Consider the following 27,929-nt stretch of genomic DNA (forward strand, 5'->3'; position numbering starts at 1 on the left):
AAGGACAGATGCTCTTTGCTTTTCTACTGAAAAACAATTTCTGTCTTCTACAAAATTAAGCCCAAACTGTCTTTTTAGTTCCAGAAAATACCCAGTAGGGATGATCAGCCTTTTCCTTTGTAAGCCCTATCCACGCACAGCACCTTGCTCAGTCACTCCAAAAAAGTCAGATTGCCAGTCTCTACTAGCCCTTATCCCCCACTCTTAATTTTCTGTTCTTTAAAAACCAAACCAAACTGCTGTGTTTTCTCAAAATACATCTCTGGAATACTAAACTCCAATCACACTCCCACTTACCTGTATTTCAAATGCAATTTTGCAACACCAGCAGACTCAGACCAGCTCAGGTGATTTTCTCCAGTGACAGAAACTCTCAAACTTCTGTTCAATTTTTTGATTAAAACCTTCTTTCCTTTACTTAATGCAATTCAACATTCAGTGTGTTTACAGTGCAAAAGAGACTGCTTGAAATCATCTGCAGGTCAGCCACTGGTCTCCCCAGAGTAAATTCTGTTTCCTTGTTGGTTTTTCCCAGCTGGTCTTAGAGCAACATTCAATAAAATCAAACTCCCATGTTTTAATATCACACAAGAACTTTACAGATGTACTGTAGCACTGTTTGCATCATGTACGCTGGATATTATTGAAAGAGGCAAGAGTTCTTTGTTAACTATAAACCAGTTAATACTTGAAAAATTTAATCTAACAAACCCCTCCAAATCCTCACAAAATTTGCTATGAATGTCAGCATCAGTAATACAACTACTGTTCTATTTACCAAAATAAAAGAGCATATTATCAATGTCAATGATTCCCATATCAATGACTAAATAACATTTCCCTAAACACCCTGCATGTCATTTGTCACAGTAGGACTTGCAAAGGACACCAGAAGGTGACTTACATTTAATTCTGTCTTTACTTCTAAAATCTATTAAAATCTATCCATCTCCATGGTAACTCAAAACATATATTCCTCCCACACAGTTTGATTGATAGTTCAGAGTTTTTGTTTTATAGTCAACCTTTTGTTTGTTTGAAAATACATAAAAACTGTCTAGTTGATCCTAATAATCTTAAATGATACCATAAATCTGTATGTGACAGTAAATGAAAGGTACTGCATATACGGCTCCTTGTTATACTGTTGTTTAACCCAATAAACTGCCATAGCATCCTGTGGTCTTCAAAGCAAAGTAACTTTCAAATCAATTATAATAGATTTTCAGATTTTCATGGTATAGACTTGCTTACAAACAAATTTTACTTTACTCTCCTAAAAACTTACACCTATTTTAATTCCTTAGAGCTCAGAGTCTTCCACAAATCACTAGGAGAAACTGACTACGTAAAATTTCTTAAAATTAAGGAAAGAAAAAATAATAATTATGGGAACCTTTTATAACCTTAAAGTATAAAGCACTTGAACTGAACTTCAGCAAGTTAGTGCTAAGAGGAGAAGCACTGAAATGGATTGCATTTTATAGCAGGAACCTAATAAATATGAAGTGTAATTTCTACATGAATCCCGCTCTTCTGAGGAAGAAATGTAGAGAGAGGTCATGGCATCCACTAAAGACCTCCAAGAAACCATAGCTAATAAACTGATGTAAATTCAAGTCTCAATTTGACACAGCAAGAGAAGGGCTTCTACTCAACTTTTCAACATACCCAAGCAGCACAAAAGCTTCTACCTACAAAACCTTCTTACCTACAAAACCTTCTAATTGCCTAAGATAATGAGCAGATATAAATCACACTATGACACTTATACAATGAGGTCTTTATTCTGGTCCCCACTGCTCAAGAAAGATGGGACAGACTGGAGCAGGTCCAGGAGAGGGGCACAAAGATGATCTGACGACTGGAGATCCTGGCCTGTGAGGAAAAGCAAAAGCAGCTGTGTCCTTTCTCCCTGTGAATCCCATCCCAGCACTGCAGCACCAGCACAGCCTCCCTAAGAGGATGGAGGCTCTCTGTCCATAAGGAGACACAGGGAAAAGACCAAGGGCAATGGGTGTAAATTGCACCAGGAGAGTTTTCATCCCAATGTAAGAAAGAAACACCTTTCAATAAAAGCAACCATTCACTGGATTTGGACAAGATGCTCCATAATCCCATGTAGGATCCCTTTCTGACTGAAGGCTGTGCCAGATGATATTTGAAGGTCACTTCCAACCTGTAACATTCCATGGTTTATCTCCAGCTTCCCCCTTCATGAGTGAAGACACTGAATGATAAAAATATACACCTTCAGCATACAATGCTGAAGTGTTCATTATTCTGCATTCTCCAAATCATTCTGCACACACCCATCACAACCCAATCAAGAAAAATCTTCAACTATTTTCTAGTAATCAAATAACAAATCTGCTAAAAGCCTCAGATTCAGTTGCTAAGCAATGAGATGATTTCTCAGTGCGCTGTTCCCTCTGAGGAACTGAAGAACTGGATGCTCCTGGAAGTGGAAATATTTACTCTCAGTTTCCCTTATATGCTATGCAGCACTTAATGAGACCATCAGCTGCTCCAAACTCCCATCTGAGTTCCTGGTCACTCCATGAAGATTCATCCTTCACTCCAAACATAGAAAGACATAAAAATATCCATACCACTGCTGAACACTATTATCCAGAGTCCTGTCTTCTCAAGTGGTATCTCTGAGTCTCTCTGTTAATGTCAAGTGAGGCCAGACAAGCTCTTCAGATTCTTTTAAAATGACTCACAAATCTGAACAACCATCCTAAAGGAACTTTCCTTCAAGGTAACCTTGAAAATAACATGAAAATGAGAAAGAGGAAAGAGGGCAATGTATACAACCAGTACCGTTTCTGTACATCTGTCTTGGTACAAATACCTCATCTTTCCAGGAGTCTGCTTGCACAGAATTTAAGAGTGTATTTAATATGCTGAGCCTTGACTTGAAGAAATTCTGTTCCTTGAAGGGAGACCTTCTGATACAGCACATCCATTTTAGGTCATGTCACATTTTCTTCTGCCTACATACTTCAGAAAATGCATCAGCAATTCCATGTTTTCTCAGATGCAGAGCAAAGCACATCTCACTGAATAAAAATGTCTCCTAGAACCCTCCCCATAAGAGTAAACTACCTTAGTGATTCCGTGAATGGCATTTTTCAAGACGAGGTTTAACTAGTGCTTCAATTTTAGGGACACCCCAAACCACTCAAATCACAGAGCTGCAATTGCACCAAGTCCTGCTACCCACTCTGTTCCTTAATAGGATCCCTCAGGAAATTTAAAAGGAGCCAATGGGAAATTGGTTTCACACTGAGCTGGCAAAAATTCCACCTATTCCCAACACCATTAGGTCTTACTCCTGAAAGTGGACAAGAAGCCACCGCACACATCCCCTCTCCTCCTTGCATAAAAGTAGCAAATTAACATTATTGATCTGACCAAACTCTAAATTGGCAATTATGTTTGGTCTCTCCACAGTCATCTGCTCTCTCAACAGAAATAGTTCTCACATCACAACTTAGACTCTGAGGAATTTTTTTACAGTTAAAATAGCTACTGTGCACCAACAGTGTGTTTCAGTGATCTCCTTAGCTGACTTAAAAACTCACAGGAGTCTTGTTTGACCTAATTAACAAAAGCTTACTGAGAACTTGCAGATCCCTTATTTAGAAGTAGTATAAAAATAACAAATCTTATCAACACATACAGGGTAAGAGAGAAAGTTAACAACCTTACTGGTATCATTTTGCTGTCTCAACAGAAGTCAGTAGACTGGTGTGGGCAACTACTCGAGAGCTGCACATACCCATTCCACTGTAACAAATGCCATTTTGCATCTTTATCCACCTCTGTGCCTCAACAAGGCTCCCCAAGGTTTGTTCTTGCTTTTCTGCTCTCTCTTCCTCATCCCTCTGGAGTAGGCACAAGAACAGGCTCAGCTGCTTACAGTGGTACACCAATAATCTCATTTTTCCTTTCTCCTCCACTCCAAATTAAGTACAGGACTGGGGAAGGGAATCACTGGCATCTTTTGCTTATTGCCTTTGCAATACTGGGAAACAATAAGTAAAATCTTCTTCTACATTTCTTAGGCTTCCACAGAAGAACATAGTTATGGTGTCCAAATGAATCAAAAGAACAACAGAGATTATTGGAGCCAGTCAAAAAACCTCACAAGATACTGGGCCTGTGCACCTACTGACGTCACTCAAACACATGAGGGTGTGCAAACACACACACATCTGGCCAGCTGTGGTTAGCAGTAACCCTACCCACATTACCAGCAACTCCAGTGGCTATGTAGTACAGACTTTAAATTCTGAGATCCACACTCACAGTGAACTCCCTCCTAATGACTGTTACAATAGCAGTGAAAGTAGGAAAACCCAAACCAAGTAGGTCAAATAGAACAGTGGCTTTTTTTGCCAGAAAGTGCCCACTAATTCTCATTGTTTCAGTGCTCATCTCTGAAGCCTGGATCCAGGATACAACCTGGATACAGATCAGAAGGCAAAGAACTGCTTTCCGTTTTCCAGTGGCATGACATTGCCTTGTCTGCACACAGATCACACACTGAAATAGGGGAAAATGTGCTGTTCACATAGAATCACAGAATGGTTTGGGCCTAAAATCTCACCCAGCTCCACCCCCTGCCATGGGAAGGGACACATCAGGCTGCTCCAAGCCCCTGTCCAACCTGGCCTTGGACACTTCCAGGGATGGGGAAGCCACAGCTTCTCTGGGAAACCTGTGCCAGGGCCACATCACCCTCACAGTGCAATTGTTCTTCCTTTTATCTAGTCTGAATCTGACCTCTTTTCATTTAAAACCATTACCCCTTGTCCTACCACCATGGGCCCTGCTAAAAAGTCTCTTCCCAGAACCATAAAAGCACTATCATCATTACTCCTTTATTAAATAATAAATATTTATTATTTACTCCTTTATTAAATAATAAATATTTAAGTTCTATTCCTGATTACTCAATCTATTTTAAAATAGATTATTTTTAAGTAGGCATAGAATTTTTAACAAGGTTATAGTTTTTTGCTAAAAATCCCATCCAATATAAATAACAGATTCTGAGAGTTTCCATCCAAGTTTTATTTATATTACTTTCCAACTGGAGAAAACCTCTGGCATTTTCAAAAAAACTTCCTGTTTTGTCAGTATTTAAAGAGTTATATGATCAGAATCCAACTACTTAGAGCATAATTTGTTATCACAGTAAAGCAAACAACACATCATACATCTTTCTATTTCAAATTCATTTCAGGCACAGCCCTTTCTCTGTGAACTCATTATGGACAAATGCCTTTTTCTCCTCAGACTAAAACTTGGCTTTCACCTTGATAGCAAAAATTTAAAGAATATCACAGCCCTGTGCAATGCAATGATCTCAGGCTAACCTTTCCAATATACATTTCTCAGAAATCTAAACTAAAATTGCTGCACAACTCCTGTAACTCAAACCCATTCAAGCTTCCCCACGCACAGTTTATTCCCAGTACTGGCACAGACTCTCTGTGGTCAGAAGAAAACGAGGAAGATTCCCAATATTTTACACCAACTAATTTTCTGCAACTGTCTCAAAGCTGTGCTTTACTTCACCCTCTCATTTCTCACTGTTCACCTCCTCCCTCCAATGTTCTGTCAGCAGAACTTCCTTATCTTGGAACAACATAGCATCCCTCTCCAGATTAAGTTTTAACAAAAACTTAATCACTGTAGGCTTCCTGGGTATTACATCCCAGCTCCCATTGTTTCACTGAGAGACAAACACAAACCTTACAATGCACCTCCACAATACGACCAAGGTAATTGCTGGGAATTTCTAATTGAAACAAACTTGGTCTTTCAAACCATAATCCACGTAGGGAGTTCACCAAAAAGCATGAGATGAACATTTGAGCCTATTTAGAGAAGTTCAGAGAGGCTGCTCATGTTGTTTAGCAGCCCCACTGACCAATGAAGGGCCCTTTGCAGGCACTGACCTATTGAGAGTGTCTGTGCAACAACCAGCACTTGAATTTCCCTTACAGTAAGAAACATTCTACAAAGCTGACTAGGCACAGCAGCATGATAAATAACATTAATTACAATTCTTAGACGATTCTTGTTACAGTTTGGGAATAATAAAAATTTCTGCTGGTGCTGATCCAACAACAAACAAGGATTTCCATTTTGTCTTTCGATATATTTTAAGGTATGTCCTTACATAGCTTACAGCCTGAATACCAAGGATAAAATTCTAGTCCCAGCTCTGCCACAGGCACCTCAGTGCATTTCCTCAGGCTTCCAATGTACAGCCTACAGACAGGACAAATGTCAGTTACCCACTTAACAATGGTGTCACTTGTTCTGCCAGAGAAGCTGTGGCACTGCATCAGTGGAGATGAGAAATCACTGAAGGTGCTCAAACAGTGGCAGCTTGGCCCAGGGAGGCTGGGGAGCCTCCATTCAGAAGGAGCTCAAAACCTGGCTGGTGCAGTCCTGTCAGGGTCTTGCTGACCCTGCTTGAGAAGGCAGCTGATGATCTCAAGAAGTCTCTTCCAATACAAATAATTCTGTGATTATTTCTATATTAGAATTCTTAATTTTTTTAAGTGTTTGGGGGAAAAAAAACCCCACAACACAAAACAATGTGTTTTTTGCTCAGAAGCTATGCCAGTTTTTTGTCATGGGGCAGATGCCTCCTTCCAAAGTTCTATGAGAACAGTAAATTCTTTCCCCTGTTATTTAAGAATACAATAACATTTTGCGCAATGTTATAAGAAATATAATGAGCTACAATAGAATGCAGTCCCAGAAAGAAAAATCACTAAATGAAAGTTTATAGCTAGAGCTTTCTCTCTCCTTCCCCTCAAGGAACTGGTGTTAACAATAAAAAAGAAATACTTTAGTAGAAAGGAAGCTTAGCTCATTTGTGGGTAAAATGATTCCCCTTTTTCCAATTTAATACCATTGCCAATATTACTGTTGTCATCTTCAGCTGACACTAGGGAAAGGGGGAAGAAAAAAAATCTTACAGGAAGAAAACAGAAAAGATCACTTTATTCCCATACCCAGAGAGATATGTATATACAATGGAAAAAGGAGGAGTACTAGGTGTTGTCATCTTATTGCAGGGGTTCCATACTGTTGTCTCCTTAGCACAAAAGTTTCACACCTTCTTGGTGTTTCTCACAGGCAGCTCCTCAGAGCACTGACTCTTTCTTCTTCACAAAGCAGCCACCTGACTCCAGTCCCCTTCTCCACCAGCCACCTCACTCTTTTATAGCATCATCTTCTCATTGGTTACAGCTGTGGCCTGTTAGAGTCAGGCCTGTTCCTCATCTTTGCTAATTGGCCCAGCTGCAGCTCCTTAGGGGTAAGATTACCTTCTACACTATCTTTATTTTCTTACATTCTATCCCCCTACAACTAGGTGTAAAGAGCGGTATAAAACATGATATATACCCTGTTCCATACCCCTCCTGCATTAGATCAGATGCTCCTTCCCAAGAGAATACCTCCAGGGACATCTGACCCCATAGAAGAACTGGGACCAGTTATGATTTCATAAGAGTTGATTGCTTTTTGAAGCACAGAACACTGCTGGTTATGCTGGACTCACTCCACTGGATCATTCCTGGGTTGGTTTCCTAGACAAGTAACTGTTGTCACTGCAGGTTTAAATGAGGAAACAAAGCTCCTGCAGCTCTGTGTAGAAGTATTTCTCTAAAGGAAGGATAGGAAGGAAATGCAAGCTTAGACCACCTACAGTTCTTGATCCTTATCCTACAGTTAAGGCTTGCAATTACTAAGCTAAAAAGAGAAAATAAAACCCAGGAAAAAATACCTTCAAATGCTCAAGTTTTTTATCTGCTGTGTTATGGGCTTTGGCTATTAAAATGTAAGAAGAAGAGGGATGAAAGCAGAAGTAGGAGACATTACGTGGCAGCAACTGAAAATTATATAAAAAAGATGTGTCTAAAACTCAACACACCCTAGTGTCTACTTCTAATTTATGGAGGAACAATTGCACAAAACCTTCCATAGTTTGAGCTCTCCTTTCAGACTCTAGACACTAAAACAACTACTTACAAACTGTGCTGAATAATTTCTGAAGTCTTTGATGGGACTTACAAAAATATTATTTTCTTTTATTTCTTACATACCTAATAGCACTTTAAAATTGTTGCCTTTTTTTATAACAATGGAATTTTCAGATCTGAAGGTAGAATTTCAGAACTGCAGAAAGTTCCAGTGTAGTCCATGTGACCCTCACATGATCCATTATTCTGCAGTTGGGGAGCCCCCATTAAATACAAGGAATCCAACAATTCTGATATTGATTCTGGTGGATTTTGAATGCACAAAGGCAGGCAACATTCCTCCCAGGGTATTAGAGATGTGCCCACAAGGAGAGGAGCACTGCTCTTACCACATACAGCTGTTTCCAGAGCACGGCCCATTCCTGCAGCGTCGCTGTGACTTCAGTCACCACAGAATCTTCAAGTGGAACAACTGTTTCATATTGCCTGTAGAAAAACAGGGGGGAAATTAGGAGATGTACCTTGGAAAAGGTAGGAAAAGAAATGTGACAGTAAAAAGTGCAGTAATTTGTAGAATTCCAGAACTTGAATTTGTTCAACATAAAGAGAGTATCTTAAGGGGATCATTTGGTCTGTTGTAAAACTGAAGCAACCCCAGAGTCACAGCTACTGCTCCTCCATTACATTCCACAAGATTAAGCTTATGTGAAGCATTTCCTTGTTACCTGTTCAAAAGACATACTTTCATTGTAATCAAGGTCAATGAAAAGTTTTCATTACTACAGAATGTTAAATTAGCTTGCCTGTAAAGTGGGGTCCTTCACAATTTGGGTCCCTTCCTTAAGCCTGTCTACCCCCTTCCCCCCCTTCAATAATGTTAGCCAATATCAAAACTACCCAAAATACCTGCTGTCTACTAACATGTCCTATCCAGAAAGCTTTTTCAACACTGCAGATGAAATCTGGGGGATCTATCCTCTAATCAAAAGAATAAAACTTGTTCCTTTGTGCTAAAGATATTCCAAAACCATTAAAGGAGAACCACAAGAGTGGCTTGGACTAAAAAGGGACTTCAAAGCTCATCTCATTCCACCCTCTGCCATGGGCAGGGACACCTTCCACTGTCCCAGTTGCTCCAAACCCCACCCAGCCTGGCCTTGAACACTTCCAGAGATGAGGCAGCCCCCACCTCCCTGGGCAAACTAAAAACCACAGCCTAAAATGTCTCCCTTAAATGTAAACCCATCATCCCTGATTCCTTGAGACCCTGCCAAAGGCCCTGTCCCCATGACCTTACAAGCCCCTTTTAGATACTGAAAGGGCACAAGCAGCTCTGTGCAGTGTTCTCTCCTCTCCAGCCCCACCTCTCCCCAACCTGTCCCCACAGCAGGGCTGCTCCACCCCTGGGGACAGTCCCTGTAAATCTCTAGGGACGTCTGGGGAGGGCAGGGACAGTGAGCAGGGCTGTGTGGTGTTCACTACCTGCCAGCTTCAACACATGCTCTGTTATTTCACAAGTGCTTATAATGGCACTTGAAATATATTCTGAAATAAAGAATTTTCAAACAAAACCTGAAATAACCATGCCCCTCTGGTTCAGAACTGCATTACATTCTGTGGTGCCAATTGGTGCACAGGGCTTTGATACTTCTAAACAGTGTATCAGCTTTCCTAATAAGAACCTGAACTGGTTGCCCTTCACAAACTCTAAACTAACATCAAGGACTAATTAACTGCACATCACAGGGAACTGCTCCTTCCCCTAAGGGCAGTACACATTAGGAGTGGTTATTCTATGCAATATACAGCATTTTATTTCACCCCAAAATGATGAAGCATCACTATTACAGCTGCCCTTACTGAGGCCCTTTGGGAACAAATCTACAATTCAAGACTATCAGAAGTCACCTGTTTTTCTACAGGTAGTTCACTAAGAGCCATTTAATACATTTTAACTTCCACATTTAATTTGTTGCCTCAGGTCACTGTCTGAAACACTGCAATTATAAATCTCCCCACAGCAGCCTTTATCTGGAATACGCAAGTAAAAGCAGCAGTGAAAACACAAGACATTGATTTCAGGAGTCTCAGTCAATCTCACAGGAAACTTTGCAGGTTCCAGAGCCCCCAGTCAGTAACTCCCTATACGTGACATTTCCACCAGTGTTGTTATTCCCATTGACTGAAAAAACCCACTGCCAGCAACACAGGAATGCAAACAAAGAGAAGGGCAGAAGTTTTCAGCAGTGCACTTCAGTGACTCTTTGGGTGAGGTGGGAGGGCTGGATCCTTTGGAAAACATTCAAGGTAACACAGCTAAGATGGGCTGTCTACTGACTGGTGCCTCCATAACAAATAGGGAAATACAGTATTCTGCCAGTGAAAGAACAAGCAGAAATGGAAGAATATAAGTAGAGTTCTTTAAGTGCACGTGTTTCAAATGATACCTCTAAAGTTACAATTTTATGAGCCAAAGCAGAGTAACCATCAGACCTGATTCTTGCTATATTAAAAACAAACAAGCCACCTCCCAACTCTGTAGAATTACATTTAATTTTCAAGCCCTCATACACAAAAAAAGATACAATGAACTAAAACATCTCTGTAAGTTTCAATAATTATTTCTTTGTTTCCCTTCTAGATAAAAAGTACTGTAACTTCTTAAAAAGAAGGAAAAATACTCACCCTCTGTTACTGACAATTGCCTTTTTCAAGTGAATATAATTTGCAGGAAAAATCCCCTGCAAAAGAAAAAAAATCAGTCCACTAGAAAAATACATTTGCAGTTTTCAGCATTGGTAACCTAGGCCACAATAAATAACCGCCAATATATCTATTAAGAAGCCCCCAAACAACCACTGTGTCAAAGCTGCCAGTCACAACTCTACATTCGGATTAGTAACAATTGACTCTTTTAATCTGTCTTAGACCAGGACACCACACTGGACCAAACCTCCACCTGGGAAGAGCAGAGAAGTGGCTCTTCTGCAGTTTGCAGCACAGCACCTGCAGCTTCCAGAGCAGGCTGATTGGGGGTGACACAGACAGAGGCTTAAAAAGACAAATTAAACTGAAAGCCCACCATCAAATTTACATTGAACCCTCAAGGACAAAAGTATTCTATTACTTGCATACCCCGGAGCTGTCAGTTTTTCTCCCTTTCAAGGAAAAGCTGTTCAAACCCACTTGGGACACCTCCAGTTATCTGTCTTTTACTGTTCCCATGAGGGCTGGACTCTGACCTTGCCTGTGCCAGTGTGCTCTTGTGTGTTGAGACATGGGGAAAAGGGAATTTAATCCAACCTTTTCCCAGTGTTCCACATTCTCCCTAAAGCACACAGCCCTGAATCCTAACAGCAAAGTCTGTCAGTGTGTAAGAACAGCAACCTGCACTTCAGTGGGAAATACAGAAGCAGCATTGGAAAGCTTTGGATTAAAAACCAGCTGACAGCTCTAACAAAAATGTCAGCAATCAAGTGTGGGCTTTCACTTTTTAGAGCTTTAAAATCATACAATTTCAAAAGAAAAATTTTTGGGGTGGGGGGCGAGGCAAGTTGAAAGGAATATTAAGTACATAAGATTCCAAATGCTAAGGAAAATTCTTTCTTGTTCATAGGCAAGACTAAAATTATAGAAGGAAAAATGGTGAATCTAAGAGGAATGGCTTCATCAGGAAAAGAGTAAATGTGCTTGCTTTCAGCCACATGAAAATCCAGCAAGAAAAGGAATGCTACTTCACTTCCTTGTTTGGTTCACTTCTGGTTAATGCTGCTTATTCCTGGTATCTAAGAAACCAGGGAAGGTTTGAAGGGCTCTCCTATAAAAACTGAACATATACACAAGCAGAAGTACCAACACACAATAACTGCAGATATTTCATTAAAAGAGTATCATAGTCATGTCAATGTAATACAGGCCATTTTAAATTCCATAATACATAGGTATTAGGTAAACATGAGGAATCTGGTACTCTTCTCTCTTTAAAGGCAAGCAATATTTAAACCAACACATAATAAATAAAGTGAAGCTCATATAGAAGCACCTATTGGCATGTTTGGATACAAACATTTAAAAAAACTTAGACGTCCTCACAAACACAATCATACCAGAACAGTCAAAAAAGCTCTCCAAGAGCAAAAACAATGGGAAAAATTGGCAAATAACCAAATGAAATTGTTAAACTGTAAAAATATGAGACCACCCCCAACAACTTACAAAATCCTTTTTCAACAGACTTTTTTCAAAGTTTTCTTAGATTAACAATTCAATTTATTAAATGTGTTCTTTAAAATGCTGCATTTAAGCAATGCAATATCACCCACCTATGCTTTTCTTAGGGGAGTAGGGTGGAGAGCATCAAACTGGATGAGATTTATATATGTTGAAAAAAATTACATGTTATATGTCAGAGAGGTTTCTGATCCTTTGAGTGATTAATGAGTATCACTCAATTTAAAAAGAAATCCAATCCTCCCACATGAAAAAAGTTACAGAAGAAAAATTAAAAGTTTACTGGATTGCAACATTAAAATAGATTTAATCTGCCATTAGATTAACGAATGTATTCATGCTCACCTTGACACTGGGCTTCTTAATGGAAACACCTCTGTACCAACCTGAAACCAGATAAAACACATTATAGTATTTGTGGCACTGCTGTCTTTACACAGAAGCAAACTGACTACAACTATGCAGTTACTGAGATCATCTAAAAAACCAGCTGTGCCTCATATAGGTAAAATTTTTACAATATTTTTTTGTTAGGGCTTTTTGTAAAATTACTTTTATTTTGCTCTGCAATAATGACAAACCCTTAACAACCAGCAATGCTTTTGTTTCTTCCCACCAGGAATAAAAGCAGATTAGCTAGTTCTCATACTAATAATCCTTAGTCACTGTGGCAAAGATTCATTCAGCACTCAGGGAAGAGTCTGCACTGAACACTTTTCTTCCAGGCTGGCACATGAGTCTTGTTGCAGTGCTTATCTTGACAAAATCTCCAGACTTCAGAAACCTGCAAAAGCCATTATCATACATTTCTAATGTGCTTTAAACAAATATAAATTCTTTGCATATGTCTGGTCTTACAAATGCCCGAGTAGAGAACAGGCTTTAGGATCTAATTTACACACCCCATTATTGTTCTGGTATTCCCCATCAAGAAACAGCTCCAGACAGGACAATAAATGAGGAGTAAAATACAAAGCTGCTAAAGCTGCAAGTGAAACAGAAAAACTCAGTTCCTGCTGCTCCTCACAGGTGACAGTGGTGTCACTGCAGGACTCAGCTGGGAATAAAGCTGCTGAAATCCTCCCCAGGTGAGGAGTGGAAAAGCAGCACACTCTGGAGCTGGAACAGCCCCAGGTCTGCAGGGACAGTGGTGCCTGTCTGGGGAGGGGCCCTGGCCCTCCCTGGCCACCCCAAATTCCTGGGCAAACCTGGCCAGGCCCAAGCCAAGTTCAGCCCCCAGGTGTGATTAGAGCTGCAGCCAGTGCCAGCCAGGCACAGCCCTCACCTGCCCACAGCCAACACTCCACAGCAGCTAAATCCCATTAAAAGGGCTCTCATTTTCCCACTGACTTCCTAGAAGAACAGAACAAAGGAACTGGGTATTTTGTCTCTCTTAGAAAAATGACTTCAGATTTGGCTGAATTATAATAAGAGTCTCATTGAGAGGATCAGATGTGGGGAAGAAGGTCTTGAATTTGCTTTAAAGGCAGCCTGAGAGTCTTGAATTTTTATTTTGTTTTAAAAAGAGAATCTAAGTCAATATGAAATAAAATAACTGAAGAATTCAAGACAATTGCAAACCTTAGTAGAGAAAAATGTAAAAATTAAAATCCATCTTTTTCATTACACAAATTTCTCATGAAGATAGGACATAACACAAAGATTTGTTTTCCTATGACATCATTGTTTATATCTTAAAAATAAACTATTGTTGTTTTGAATTCATTTTAGCTGATCAAACTTTAGGGCAATCATATCAATATAAACATAAATGCACAAACAACACATACAGATCCTTAACATGAGTGATTTCTAGAACTCCACACAACTGTGCCCACACCTGCTTTTGAGCAACAGATGCTTCATATTTTTAAGGTCACAGAAAAAATAAATGCATTTATCCTGTGATTCACTGTTACTAATATTAAATACAGTCTGTACTTCAGAAATAACAGGACATTTAAGCTCTAAGGCAAACAGAATGACAAACTTCTTGGTAAATGGGGAAAAGAAGTGGTTTTATCCAAGTTTGTGAACAGACCAGTAAAAAAACAAAACCCAGTAAAGGGGATGACCATCAATAATCTAGATCTGCAGGGTAGTAAACAAAAACCTAGCTAAATTCTGAAGCTTTTGTTCTTCATTCCAAAACAAATTTTCAAAGTTTACAAGCTCTGTGTCTACACAGTTGTGAAAAACAGGCAAGGAAGGACCCTGAGAAATCACCCAGCTCATCCAAGCCATGTCTCTAAATCTCTCCTCACATTCAGTCTGGTTTAAACAGCATCCAATCATTTATTATCAGGGCTGAAAAACACAGCACTCCTTTTCTGTGGAAAATTATCCACACGTGTAAAACCTAAATTCCAAGGTATTTCTGCACCAAATGCCAAGGAAACTCTATTTCTGCCACTCCACACAGTCCCATTTGAAAGCATTGGTGTTGCACAGGCAATTTTTTAGAAGAAACTTCTTTTACAGATCAACACTGGCCAGTAAAACTGCAGGTAACATGTGAAATTTTGGTATAGTACTTGGAAATCTGGCATATTCTCCTTACAACCTGAACTTTCTTTGGTTCTATTTAAATATTGGACTTTTTTTTTTCTTTTGGACATCATGGAAAATATTTTGTTGACTTCCCTCTTGTAGTTTTCTTCATATATTTGAGAAGTTGCTCAATTTCCTTTAATCTTATAAATTGTGCTCTCCAGATCTTACTTGTTATTTTATTTTTATCTTTTTTAATGTAGTTAAATTTTTTTAAAGTCACCTCTCTCTATTTTGAGTTTCCTTCAACTCTGTGCAAGCAAGAGACAGTCACAGAGCTCAGCAGAAGCTGAAAGCCCCACATTGTAAAATGCACAACTCATTCTGTATCACAAAGTGAAAGCTATGGGAAAAGGTACAATGCTTTTTTTAAAGGCACATTTAGAAAATTGCATCTGCATTACATTATTCCCTAAAATGAACTAAACCTGCATTCTGGAATTAGTCTTAAACACATTAATATTGATGTAATCATTTATCTTAAAGAGCATTTGTTTTGGAGGATTTAATGACAATAGTCATCAAGCCAAGGCAGATGCTTCATCTAATTGTGACCCCAACTTGCACTCCCTGGTCAGACACAACACTGACCAACGGCTTTAGGTGTCACTGCGCTGCAAATAATAACTTGTAATATTTCAGAGTTATGGCATGCATTTAGTGACACATGGTCTTCAGAGGGTACTGACTTCACAGAAATGCTGAAGATGGGATTTAAAATCAAGATGGAGAAAAACACAGCTATAAAGTGACAAGAATTTTGTGAATAAATTAATGTGAAACAATGATCATGCCTGCAATGAGGTTGGGTGGGGACACAGCTGAGATGGCTGACCTGAATCAACCAAAGGGATATTCCATACCACACACTCATTTGGCTCAAAAAAACCAAGAATTGGTCTATCAGAAATGCCACTCTAAAACTACCTGTACCTGTGGAAACCCAGTGGGGGAACCTGAAGCCACATTAGAGAATCTGCAAACTGTTGGACAAAGATTGAAAACCCCTCTTTCCAAAGGTGTGTCACACTCAGGAGTCTCAGCAATAGTGCAGCCCTAGTTAAGTTACACAAGTAGCTCTGGGGCAGTCCTGCACATCTCAACCTCTTCATTTCAGTGACTGGAAGAGCTACCAGTGATTTTTTTGATCTTTACTTGAAAGTGTGTTGAATGAAACCGGATATTCTTTCTAAAAGCCATCTCATAACCTTTTTCAGATTTCCACTTAAACCACAAGAGGTCTGTCACATGGAAACAGCTCACTCCTTTAGAGGACTCAGTTACAAAAAAGCAAAAGGGTTCCTAATTGAAAGATATTGATCTACTTTTCAGAAAAATAATGCTCAAGTATCAGAGTTAAGTAAAGAATCATGAGCTGCAGACTGTAGGAAAAAAGAAATTCTGCATATAATTCCTTGACAAACAAAATTCTGAAAATAAATTATATAAGTATTTATGGTAAATCCTGAAGCTAAAATTTGTTCTTAAATAAAGTACTGCTAGTTAAATCTGCTACAGGAACTCGAGCATTCTTTGTCCTACAAAAAATAAATGTACTTGGCAGTAATGTGAGTAACCCTCACACCTGGAGCAAAGCTGTCTTTTGCATACACAATCCAATAAACAATTGCTTTTACATTGTTATCTGCATGTGAACTGCTCTGCTGAGCTGAAGGCACCCAAAGTGACCCAGGAGAGGGACAGGAGCAGTGCTCAGCAAAAGTTTCCCAAAGCCTGGATTGCTCTGTCCTGAGCTGGCTGCTCTGCACATGCCAGGCAGGACCAGCAGCAGCTGAATCCCTGGCCCAGCCAGCCTGCACCACGTCAGGGGCAGCCTGGGGCCAGCAGAGCCACAGGAACAGGCTGGTAATGCTGCCAGGGACTGCATTATTACCATGCCAAAAGGCAAAGAGAGATGGCATGTGTTTTATTGTGGCATTGGCCAGAGGGCTGTCAGAAGCCACTCTGGGCTCTGAAAGGTGACTTTCAGTAACTGGGCAAGATCTGCCACAGCAGAGGTGTGAGCCCAAGAGGCTTCATTTCCATGGGCACATCCCACAAAATGCAAAGAGGGAAAAAAGAATGAAAAGCGGGGGAAAAACCAACAGGAAAATGGATATCTCACTGGAGACATCTTCCTCAGGCCAAACACAAATGACTGGAAAAGAGTCACTTAGGCCCAGGCAGCCACAGGTGAGCTCCTGCCTCAGATGCGAGGAAACCTGCAGGGCTCCCACAGCACTGACAGCCTGGAGTGGGACTCCTCCCTCATCTGTATGGCACAGCTTGGAAGCATGGCAAAGGCATCACTTCTCAAGCACATTGAATTCATCAAGAATTTTTTAAAGAACCCCAATTGCAAGTTATATCTGCTGCTTAAGTGCTCCAAATACCAGAAACACTTATTTTGACCATGCCATCACTGCTGGAATAACTTTAAATATATTTTCTGCATGGTTTAAAAACACAATTAATGTACACACATGAAAACCATGTAGATAAATACTTGTGTGGCTGGCAGAATTTGCATGGATAAGATAATATTCTTTTAACTGGTGCTTCAGGCATCAGCTGGTGTTTCTGTTCTTCAGTGAATATACAAAATTCTCAAGGTAATAATTACAGTTACTGAAGTTATAGCATTTTTAATCTAAAGAAAATTGCCCTCTAGCAATAAAACCAAATGGACAAAACAGACATTTTAAATTTAGTCTGAATGCCACTAGTTCCTGACAGCCACTGCCTGTGGCAGGGCAATGGCCATGTGACTCGAAAGACAGAATGTTCTTTAGAATGCACAGTCCAAACGTGTGTTTCAAACAAGGAGTTGTTTGCCACTTGACAAAAGCAAACTCCATCTTTCAGCATTTCCAGTGCCACACTAACACCCCTCCAGCTCCTCCAGGCATGGCAGGCAGAGCAGAGAACTCCACTTGGTGTTTCAGTTCTACCTCAGTGCCAAGATCATAGTGGAAGGGCTCAGACAGAGGGAAAGCTGCGAATGACAAGCAAAGGCCCAAGTGGTGCCTTGATAAACATTTCTAACATTTGAGTAAGACCAGTGGAGGATCTGAGAGTCCATTGTGAAAGCAGTAACTACAAAACCTCCCTGGAACACCTCGTGCTTTACAGATGGTGTGTGTTTGATGGAAACACAGGTGGAGCCTTTGGCAGCTGCAGGAGAAAGGCAGGTACCAGGTCCATGAGTCTTATTTACTGGAACAGTGGGCAGTGGGAGGCCTTTGTCAGACCTAGGAAGGGTTAAAAACCAGTGATTTAGATATTTGTGGTTTGGTATGAAGGCACACAGAGGAGCAGGCACACAAATTTGGGGAAATCTAAAAGTTCCAATTTCAAGCATGTAAACAAGATCCAAACTCAAAAAGACAACTCTTATTTCCTTTAAAAAAGGCATAGACAACCACAATACTTTTTAACATGTTATCAGTTGGTAGTTATATTTATATTTATTAACCTTAGAGATAAATACATGTATGTGGGTGTGTGTGTATTCACTTACATTTGTTTCTTTACTTTGCAAATATCAATAAAACTTAGAGGCAGTGGAACCCAGAATCTTGAAATAGGAAATTCCCTCCTCTTTCATTCAATTGCTCTAAAAGCATGGACTGCTTCTTATACCAATCACTACAGAAGAGCACTTGCTCTTTTATAATACAAATACAGTTATTCAGTAAGTTATGATTAAAAATAAGCACATTCACAAGTACAGCTACTCTTTGAATCTTTGTCAGCCTTGAATTCTCCAGCAAGTCTCTGAAATCATAGCTCACATCACTAAAAGTTTTCGTGTATGTGAATCTTTTCAACCCAGACAGAAAAATCCCTGCTGCAGACAATTATGCATAAACTATTCAAGAAGTGAAGCTGAAACAGCAATGGATCTCCTGTGACTCTCACAGCAGTGACCCTTATTTTGTGTGGGTTAACATTATTTTATCCAGTCTGTCTACACAAAAGAATCTCCAGCAAAGAACGCAGAAGTAGAGGACCCTGTTAAACAACCACTTAGACAAGAATGCTTAAAAAGCAACTGCTTTTTTTCCCCTTTTAAGAGTCTGCTTTGCACATTTAGTGTGCTTTTTTGCATAATTCACACATGCAAAAGCTGCAGCACAGACCATCTGAATATTCAGATGAGTTTCATAGTGTGGAGTTCCAGATGTTATTATCAAAATTAATCTATCTTTTTATACATAAAGTCCATGGTAAAGGCACATCAACCAAAATGACAGGATGGAGGGCTTAAATCCAAAACCAAAAAAATTCTGTACAAACCATCTTCCATCCAGGAAAACCCTGTCTGAGGACCTCCTTTCTCAGCAATTTGAAGACTGGCATGAATTGCTTTTGAGGAATCATCCTCAAAACTACCAGCAAAGGAAATAGTCAAAGCCTAATTATTTTAACACTGTAAAGACAAGTTGGATTATCCACTTGCTTTTCCATAAAAAACCTGCTCCTTGGAGATCATACTTTTATATCCCAATTTTAAAAATTTCCCAGAAATGGCTGGAAAATACCATGACTGCTTTCAGCAACATACAGTGCTTAATTCCCTTAGATTTATCTCATCCTAAGCAAAGGGATACTGTTTTCCTGAGCTTGCACCACATTCTAATTTACAAGACCTGGTAGAATAATTACAATCTGCCCTCGGTGTGTGAGCACAGCTTAGCCCATCACAGCATTTGTGGTTTTTAAAAAAGCATGGGATTGTTTACAGCAAGCTTCTTTGTGGGCAATTTTCTCCACTGCACTGCAAAGCTCTCATTCGAGAGAATTTTTACAAATGTATGTTACTAGAAAAATTAGCATAGAGAAGGTGACTGTTTGTGATGAGTTAAGTCAGTGGGAAAACAAACACCTGAGTACAAGAAAAAGCATCAAGAGCAAAAGACAGTTCTAGGCATGAGAGGCAAAGCAGAGCCTGCAGAAGGTCTGGGGAGCAAGATTAACACTGGAGATGAAAAATTACTTTAAAATGAACAAACAAAAACCCACATCTACAACTTTGTGGAATGTTAATTTGGAATTCAAATTTGTGGATCTGGGTTTTGAATTTGTTCAGCACTTCAGGAATAAGGTTACATTATTCCACCTCAGACTACAGTGAAACATGTACTCTTATTGTATCTTGTCAACCTATTTTTCACCAGACACGTTTTACAACACTTGCTTGAACGTTAGGATAGGAATAATTTTCCTTTTACATACAACTTCAATCACATTCTTCATTGTGAATAAAACAGAGCATTAGGACATTCGATTTATTCACACACAGACATCTCCAGCCACATAAGAACTATAAAATTTACAAGGGCATTTTGCTTTAGGTACAAAAACACATATCAAAATGAATTCAAAAAAATCCCCCTAAACCCATATTTTTTACATTTTTTCTGGTATTGCTAATCTATTTAATAACTAATATTTTCAACCTGTTCAGATGTTTCTAAGTAATTAAACTCATACGCTTAATAGAAATGCATAACAGTAACATTGAGAAAATACAGTAAAAAAAAGATACTGATTCTGTACTTCACATGATGAAAATTCAGTGTAAGACCCAGTTACAATACAACAATCAGGTCAGGGTTCAAGATTTTCTGGACAGATGGTTAACTTCAAACACACTGACCCCCTATCAGACTGGATTAGTGCCAAGAGCACTCAGCCTTTCCTACGGAAAGTGGGTCAGAGTAGGTTTTATTCAAGTGCTTTGATTTGATGCATCATGATTTCCAAAGAACTTATTAAAATCTGCTAGATTAAGATATTGGTATATTCTTACATGGAAAATGGGGTTCCTTCTTGGACATCACACTTACCTTCACATTTCTCCAGGATCTGGACAGTTTCACCTAGTTCCAGGACCAAGCCTTGCGGAACAGTTCCTCGGAAGCTGCATATCACTGGAGGGTGGGGAAAAAGAGAGAGAGACATATGAGGCTTGGATCTTTGTGTGAATTTTCTTCTAAGCATAGCCCTTGAGCTCACTCCCTGCATAAAAATAGCTCTTACATAGCTGCCCAGAAAACCTGTCAGCCAACTTTTCCTGATCAGGTGTGTTTATTCCGGCCCTTATCGGAAATTAAGCTCAACAATACCATAAAAGCTGAGCTTTTAAAAATATTTTTAAATTAAGCAAGGCTTGTAATCACTTTAATCAGCAACCTCTGATTTATATTGCATACAAGGATTTCCTTGTCTCACAATTCTTACTCTACTCTACAACCCATCAATGGAACAGGCTGCCCAAATTGCAGAGATTAAAACAGGAAATCAACTCCAGCAATTACTTTTCTCCAAGTTCAAACTATTTCAAATATCATCTGTGTATCTAATAGACTGCAAAAATCCTACAATACCATAGATTTTATTTAAGCAGATATATGAAAGAATCCATAAGAATCTGTACTTTTCATAAGCACTATCTAACAAGACAACACATCTTACTTTTCCAAGTATCTTTAATTTTCATTAACCAGGGAAAATAAAAACCCACCTTAATGTTTCAGAAAATAATGACACAATAAATACAAATACTAAATGAAACTCGATTGCTAAAAGAAGTTTTAAAAATTCACGGTGTATAATGATATAGTCTTCAGCTATATTTATAAAAATACAAGAGGGACATGGACATGGGTAATTCTCTCAAACATGAATAAAGGGTGAATTGCACGTAAGGTCCTACGTCCCCCAGGCCCAGCATTAAAAACTCTCCCAGGCACAGATTGAATGCGAGCACTCCAGTACCCTGCTCCAGGTAAACACACACCCAGGAGAGCTCCCCTGCCACCGCCACACCCCGGAGCACTACAAGTGGAATTCCACGAGCTGAAACAGTGACCCCCAGTGGGCACCATCCTCTTCTCCAATTCAAGAGAACATTCACTCCCCTTGGAATGCAAACACTCCAGCTGTGGTCAAAGTGCTCCCATGTGATGGAGGCACATTGCACAGAATATTCTGAGTTGGAAGGGACCCACCAGGATCACTGAGTCCAACTCAAGGGAATGGCCCCTAGAGCAATCAAACCCATGGCCCTGCAGCTCCCAGCACCATGTTCCAAGCAGCTGAGTCCAGCTCCTCCCTAAAGATCCTCCCATGCCAAAGCCATGAGTCCCTTCTGACTGCACATGAAGCAGACAGGCTGAAGCCCAGGGGAAAACACCATGGAACCCAGGACTCCCACCTGCACCATGTACCATGAGGCAGGGCTTTTTTAACCTTGAATTTCTAAGAAATAATGAGAAACACAGAGACAAAACTTCCACCAAAACAAAACTGCATTTTAACTCTTTGCACACACTTCATAATGGGCAAGGGAAAGGAAGAACAAACTACACCCAACAGGCAAACACCCAGATGAGGCCAATACAAGAAAGAGTGAAAAAAGATCTAAAGGGAACCAAATGGCATCAAATGCTTGCATTTCCCCAATGAGACTCAACGCAGGATTAATCCCAAGAGTTAAGAACTTAGAATTTCATCAAGAAGCCTAAACTGCTCTCTCAGCTCTTATGGCCCAGCAGAAGTCACCGTCAGTTAAATGAGGCTTTAAATTCTTGTTTACATCAGAGGCGGGAGAAACACAACAACTGGCTCCAGACTGGAATAATGCAGACAGCATAATCCAACAAAAACTCAGCTCATCAGCATTCTGGATCCATTCTTCACCCATGAAGAAATCATAAATATGGATTTCAACCAAAGAAAAACTACTGAAAGCCTCTCCCAAAGTGCAGGAACACTGACAACTGAAATGATGAACTGGCAGGACATAAACCTCCAATGGCTTTTCCTTCTTTTTTTGCCACTTCAGTATTTTACAAAGCTGGATTCCTTAAACACAGAAAATGTTTTCTTTTTTCTAATTTACAATTTTACCAAATTAGGAACATACAAGTTGATTTGCAAAATACCACAAAGTCCTGTATTAAAATGTGATTTTTTATTCAAACCAACAAAACCCCTAAAAAAAATAACGTATGTCTCAAAAAGGGGAATTTCAAACACCATGGGTAAAAAGCTACCTTTGAAAACACCAGAAAACAAAATGGAGAAGTGTTAATACAGTAATAAGATATTCATTTATGAGAGTAATTTTAGATACATTAATAATTTTAAGAATTAATATAGGCATGATAATATTAAAAGCCAGTTGCCAGACCATTTTCATCTGTTCTGAACATGCCATGGATCTCACGACAGACACCAGCCATGGGACATGTGGGTGTTAGTGGTTGTAGACAATAGAAAAGTTAAATCATGGAGGAAAAACAACTTGATTATTCTTACTCAGCCAAGCCCAACAAGAAACAGTAACTTTAGTATTATTGCATACTAACATTGCATTAGGTGCTCTGAATTAACAAACAGCAGCTGAATTCCTATGACAATTAGTTACTATATTAAAGCTACTGAATCAAGGATGCAGCTGGGAAAGAAATGACCAATTCTTTGGACATCAAATATCTGCTTACTATGTTATACCACAGGTGAGTTTGGAATAAAAGCTAAGGAAAGGTACCAGGAAAAGACAGTACTGGGGGTTTTTTCAATTGCTGACAGAACAATTTTTAAAAATATGGTCAGGAATGGTGACTTTAATATATTTAGTCTTACAGAAAGTAATTCTAATAGCTGTGTTAGTTTACAGACACAAACTGTCCATTTTTAACAGGATTCTACTGTCACACAAAGAACATCTGATACAAGGACTGTACAATACGTAATTAACTCTTCAGAATTCAGAACTCTGCTCATAAGATAAACAAAGCTCTTAGGTCTACTTCACTCAAAAAAAAGAATAAATAAGCAAAAATTACAAAACAGAAATCAACTGATTCCATCAGCTCTAGATACAATCTTGGTGATCATACTCAATTAGAAAATTAATTCTCATACAAAAGTAACATTCCTCCTTCATTCTCAATACAACAGTATTGAATCTAATTCCTTTTGTAATCATCAATAAATTAAGTTAGTCCCTTCTGTTTGACAATTTTTATAATCAATCCATAGGATTGGTGAATAGCAATATAGGTATTATCAAAACAGTGCAAACCAAATCTCAAGAGTAAATTATTTTCCAGCCACACTAAATCAAAGTCAGGAAAAATTAAAGAATCCAAGTAAATTGACCCAATAGACCAAACTGACTTGCTAAACTGTGTAACAAGAACAAAATTTAACACTTCTGAAATAAAAAAGAATGGTAAAACAACTCCTGATTATGACAGAATCACAGAAATTTAAGGCTCTTTTATAGTTTTATTTATTATTCCAACAACTACTTCCAAAAAAAGTTATGGATGTTACTCATTTGTTAAGCTAAAAATGCATTATGTAAGACAATCTTATTTATAGAGTCGCTTTTAGGTACACAGTTCTTCTTAGCAGCATTATTTGAAAAATATGATCACAAATATAAATGGGAAATACAGAGTAATTCAACTATTCTGAAGAAAACCATTTACAGAGAGGACTCTGACAACTGATTTCTTTCCTTTCCCTGTAAAGAGAAATTCTTTACCCTAAATGATCACCTACAAACTGTCCATCAATCCATAAGCTTCCATCATTTCTTACAAGATCCATGTCCTTGGTCACCAGAACACACAAGTAACACATCATCCAAACAGGCAGAAAGCAAAGTTCTTACCCACCAGTTCAGAGATCTGACTGATCCCTCTTGGACTCCAGGACACATTGCTGAAATATTTAATATCCATTTTCAGCTATGAAGCCCCTTGCCATCATTCAGCTCTATAAGGAGGTCATAGTTCCTCTCACAAAGTCATTTCAGCCAGCAGTTACAGCCCACATCGACTAAAGAGGAAAGCTTTGAAAAAGCATCACATGCCATGTGATCCAGGAATTATCTCCAGGACTGAAGTCCCTTATCTGTGGTACTTAAACTGGACCACAGCAAAGGAAATCCTTCCCTCTTCACCTCTGGAATTTATCAGTAAGAAAGGCACAACCCAGTTCACACAGGCAGTGACTCTCATGCTGTACCAGAACACATGAAGGGATTGTGGGGTACAGCGTATAAGAACAGATGGCATTGGAATAATGGTTTCAAAAGTCAAAGATCCAAGAGATGACAGATTTTTCCTTGCCCATGGATATGCCCTGACACAGTATAATATAAACAGCTGCACTGCAAGTCACCAACAGAAGAGAAACTGCGTGAAAAAACAAACAGGACCTGTTAAGCCAATGCATCTTTGCACACCTCTGATTCCTCCTGTGCTCCACCTAAAGCAGCTCCTTGATATGTGAACAAAGATGATCCAATTGATACAAATCAGGATGTTTTACAAACTATGTTCTCAAACAGCCCCTGTCAATAGCTCTTGAAGAAGCTGCACTTGGCTGTGATAAAGTGGGAAGGTGTTTGCACAGATAAATACTCAGCAAAGTGATGTGAAATAAAAGAGTCATTTCCCTTAGTGAGGACAGATTGAGCAGCAAGCTCTGAGGGGATCTCTGTTGGAATCTTTCCTGTTTCAAGTATTCCTAAATAATCCAAAAAAGCTCATTGTTTAGAGAAGCCACAAAGTTTATAAGGCCACTCAGGCTATTCAGATTAATAAAGAACTATAGATGGACCCAAGCTCCAGAACTGGCAGATGAGCAGTGTTCAGTTCACCTGCATGGCATTCCATGAGGGATGAACAATCCTCACCTCACACACAAAATCATCATCTCCTCCCTTGCTAGTGCCACACTGAGTGGAACCCTGGAATGTCAGAGGTCTTGCCATAAAACTCAGTGCTCAGCCACTGTCAGAGACCACCCCACATCACACAGAATATTGTCTTGCTGAAAAAGGGAAGACACCATTACCCACAGTACTGCATAAAATTCCCAATGAACCCCATGTGCCATTTTCCCCTTTGCCAAAAAGGACTGAACAGCATAAGAACAGGTAGAAAGAAGTGAGAGAGAACATAGCAAGGACTGAATAAGGACTTCTGTGTGATTGATTGTTAACCAAGACAGGACTTCTGTACCAGGAAGGCTGAAAGGGTGAAGAGCGGAGAACTGACAGAAGGTGCACAGGGAACTGTTGCTATGCACCTCTTCCAGTTCAAAAAGCAGAGCAGTGTCAAATGAAGCAGCAGAGTTCAGAACTTAATTAAAGTACTTTTCCACACAGTGCACAAACTGTGAAAGTCCTCATGAGATACCGTGGGTGACAGAAATGAAATAATCACTGAAGCTCCAAAGCCAACAGGACAAACCCATGGATGTGCCCCACCCTGGGCTCTGCCCCATGCCAGGAAGCAGCGGAGCCCGGGGAAAGCTCCACCCCCACAGCCGGGGCAGACACGGGGCTGCAGGGCGGGGATTATCGAGCAGTCACCGCCTCAGCTTCTGCTGTCCTGGGCCAGTGACTGCTTTGGGACCTCATCTGAACTCCAGGATGGCAAAGAGGAGAGCACAACTCACAGAGAAACGCTGAATCAGATTTCACCTGCGTCATTGTTGCTTTCTGCTGCCAGCCACACAGGTGGTTTCATTTTTGCTGTGATATCATTTAAAATTTATCTTGCTCTTATAATTCTTTGCTATTCAGGTTCCCGTGTCCCAGCCTGCCCACCCAGTCTCACCTGGGCTGCACTGATCATTTCTCTTCTCAAATGGATGCCAATGCCCTGATAAGCACAGTAATAGAAATGTGTCACATTTGTCACATCAACAGTGGGAAAACCCAGGACAACAAGGAAATGCCAGAGAAGCACCCAGCCCAACACATCCAGCTGCTCATCCCCTTAAAACATCTTTTTTTTTCTTAGCATTTGCACAAAGTTATGCAATGAACTGACAGGACTACATGCCTTCTCATGTACTTTCTTATTTTTTAACCTATTTCTACACATTTCACTGAAGACTACAAAAATATTTTGATCTTGCATCATGTTCTATTTACACTACATAATATCAGTTCAGCTCATGAGTAATTTGTTTATTTCCATAAAGGAGCAGAGCCCTTTCCCTCCTCACTGTCCAAGATGTAACAATGAAAATCAGAAGGCCTTATTTAAGTGAGGGCTAAGAAACAAAATCAGTTCAAGAGCTTTCCATGTTTACATTGTTTCTTTTTCCTTCTCCAAATCTAAACTATGTGTCTCTAATCATTAAATCAGGCTTTTAAAAATTATTACTAATTTCCCAGATTTTCACATCCACAATAGAAATCATTGCTAATGGAACAGATCCAATATGCTAAACAACATTTTGATTTTTCTTTATCATAAGATGTTGGTAAGGCCATGAATTAATGGACTCTATGGGTTAATTTGGGGGGAGGGGAAATTGTAATTTCATGAATTTTCAACACATCTTTATTTACAAAAGTTAGATCTTCTTGGATTTCATGACAGTTTTTTCCAGTTCTCAACTCATTGTAATATTATTATCTGCCTTATTAAAATTCTGGTAGCTTGCAATATTTTTAGATGACACTTGCAGAACAAGTGGTTCAGGTTAAGTATGTAATTCAATTTTTATAAAAAATTACTGAGTGTACTGCACTCAGCTTGCAGTTATACAGATTATACTGACCATCCCTCAGTAGATCTTCAACTAAACCCATTCCAGGAGGAATGGCAGGGAGAACACATGGGAGAGGCACAGCTGCAGTTGTATTGCTCCATACCCAAAATACCTTGACAAGGTATAATCACACTGAGCAGACACTGAATTGTGCTCCGTGCTACAAATGTCAAAGCCCTCAAGTTCTCTGATGGTGTAATTTATGCTTTATAACACATGAGCATGCTTGAAACTCACACCTCTATCACACCAGCTAAGAATTTGGAGTATATGTTTACTTAGGGTAAACACAAACTCACAGTCCTTATTTCACAGTCCTTATACAGCATTTTGTATTCAACTGCTACTCACTGTCACCAGTTAACACAGAACACAAGCCAATCCCTGAGCTTAAAATTTATTTAGATTGATTAGTATTAAAGATTGAATTAAATACTAGATCATTATCAAATGAGCTAATATTTAATATTTAAGAAAATAATGGAATTACTCCAAACTGATAAACTAATATTATGATGAGCATGTATCTTTCCC

At 39.4% G+C, this 27,929-nt stretch overlaps 1 protein-coding gene across 1 annotated transcript in view; it reads right to left on the minus strand.

Annotated features, from left to right (window-relative positions):
• Window positions 1–20,765, minus strand: part of DOCK3 (dedicator of cytokinesis 3) — a 165,776-nt gene extending 145,011 nt beyond the window's left edge. The window contains exons 1-4 of the mRNA XM_031058228.1: window positions 20,651–20,765; window positions 12,594–12,634; window positions 10,704–10,759; window positions 8,408–8,504 (exon numbers count right to left, since the gene is read on the minus strand). Of these exons, the coding sequence (XP_030914088.1) occupies window positions 8,408–8,504; window positions 10,704–10,759; window positions 12,594–12,634; window positions 20,651–20,765 (309 nt within the window). The remainder of the gene's footprint in view (window positions 1–8,407; window positions 8,505–10,703; window positions 10,760–12,593; window positions 12,635–20,650) is intronic.
• Window positions 20,766–27,929: the final 7,164 nt, after the last annotated feature.

The sequence above is a fragment of the Geospiza fortis genome, unplaced genomic scaffold (genome assembly GCF_000277835.1).
Source record: "Geospiza fortis unplaced genomic scaffold, GeoFor_1.0 scaffold78, whole genome shotgun sequence".
Lineage (NCBI taxonomy): Eukaryota > Metazoa > Chordata > Aves > Passeriformes > Thraupidae > Geospiza > Geospiza fortis.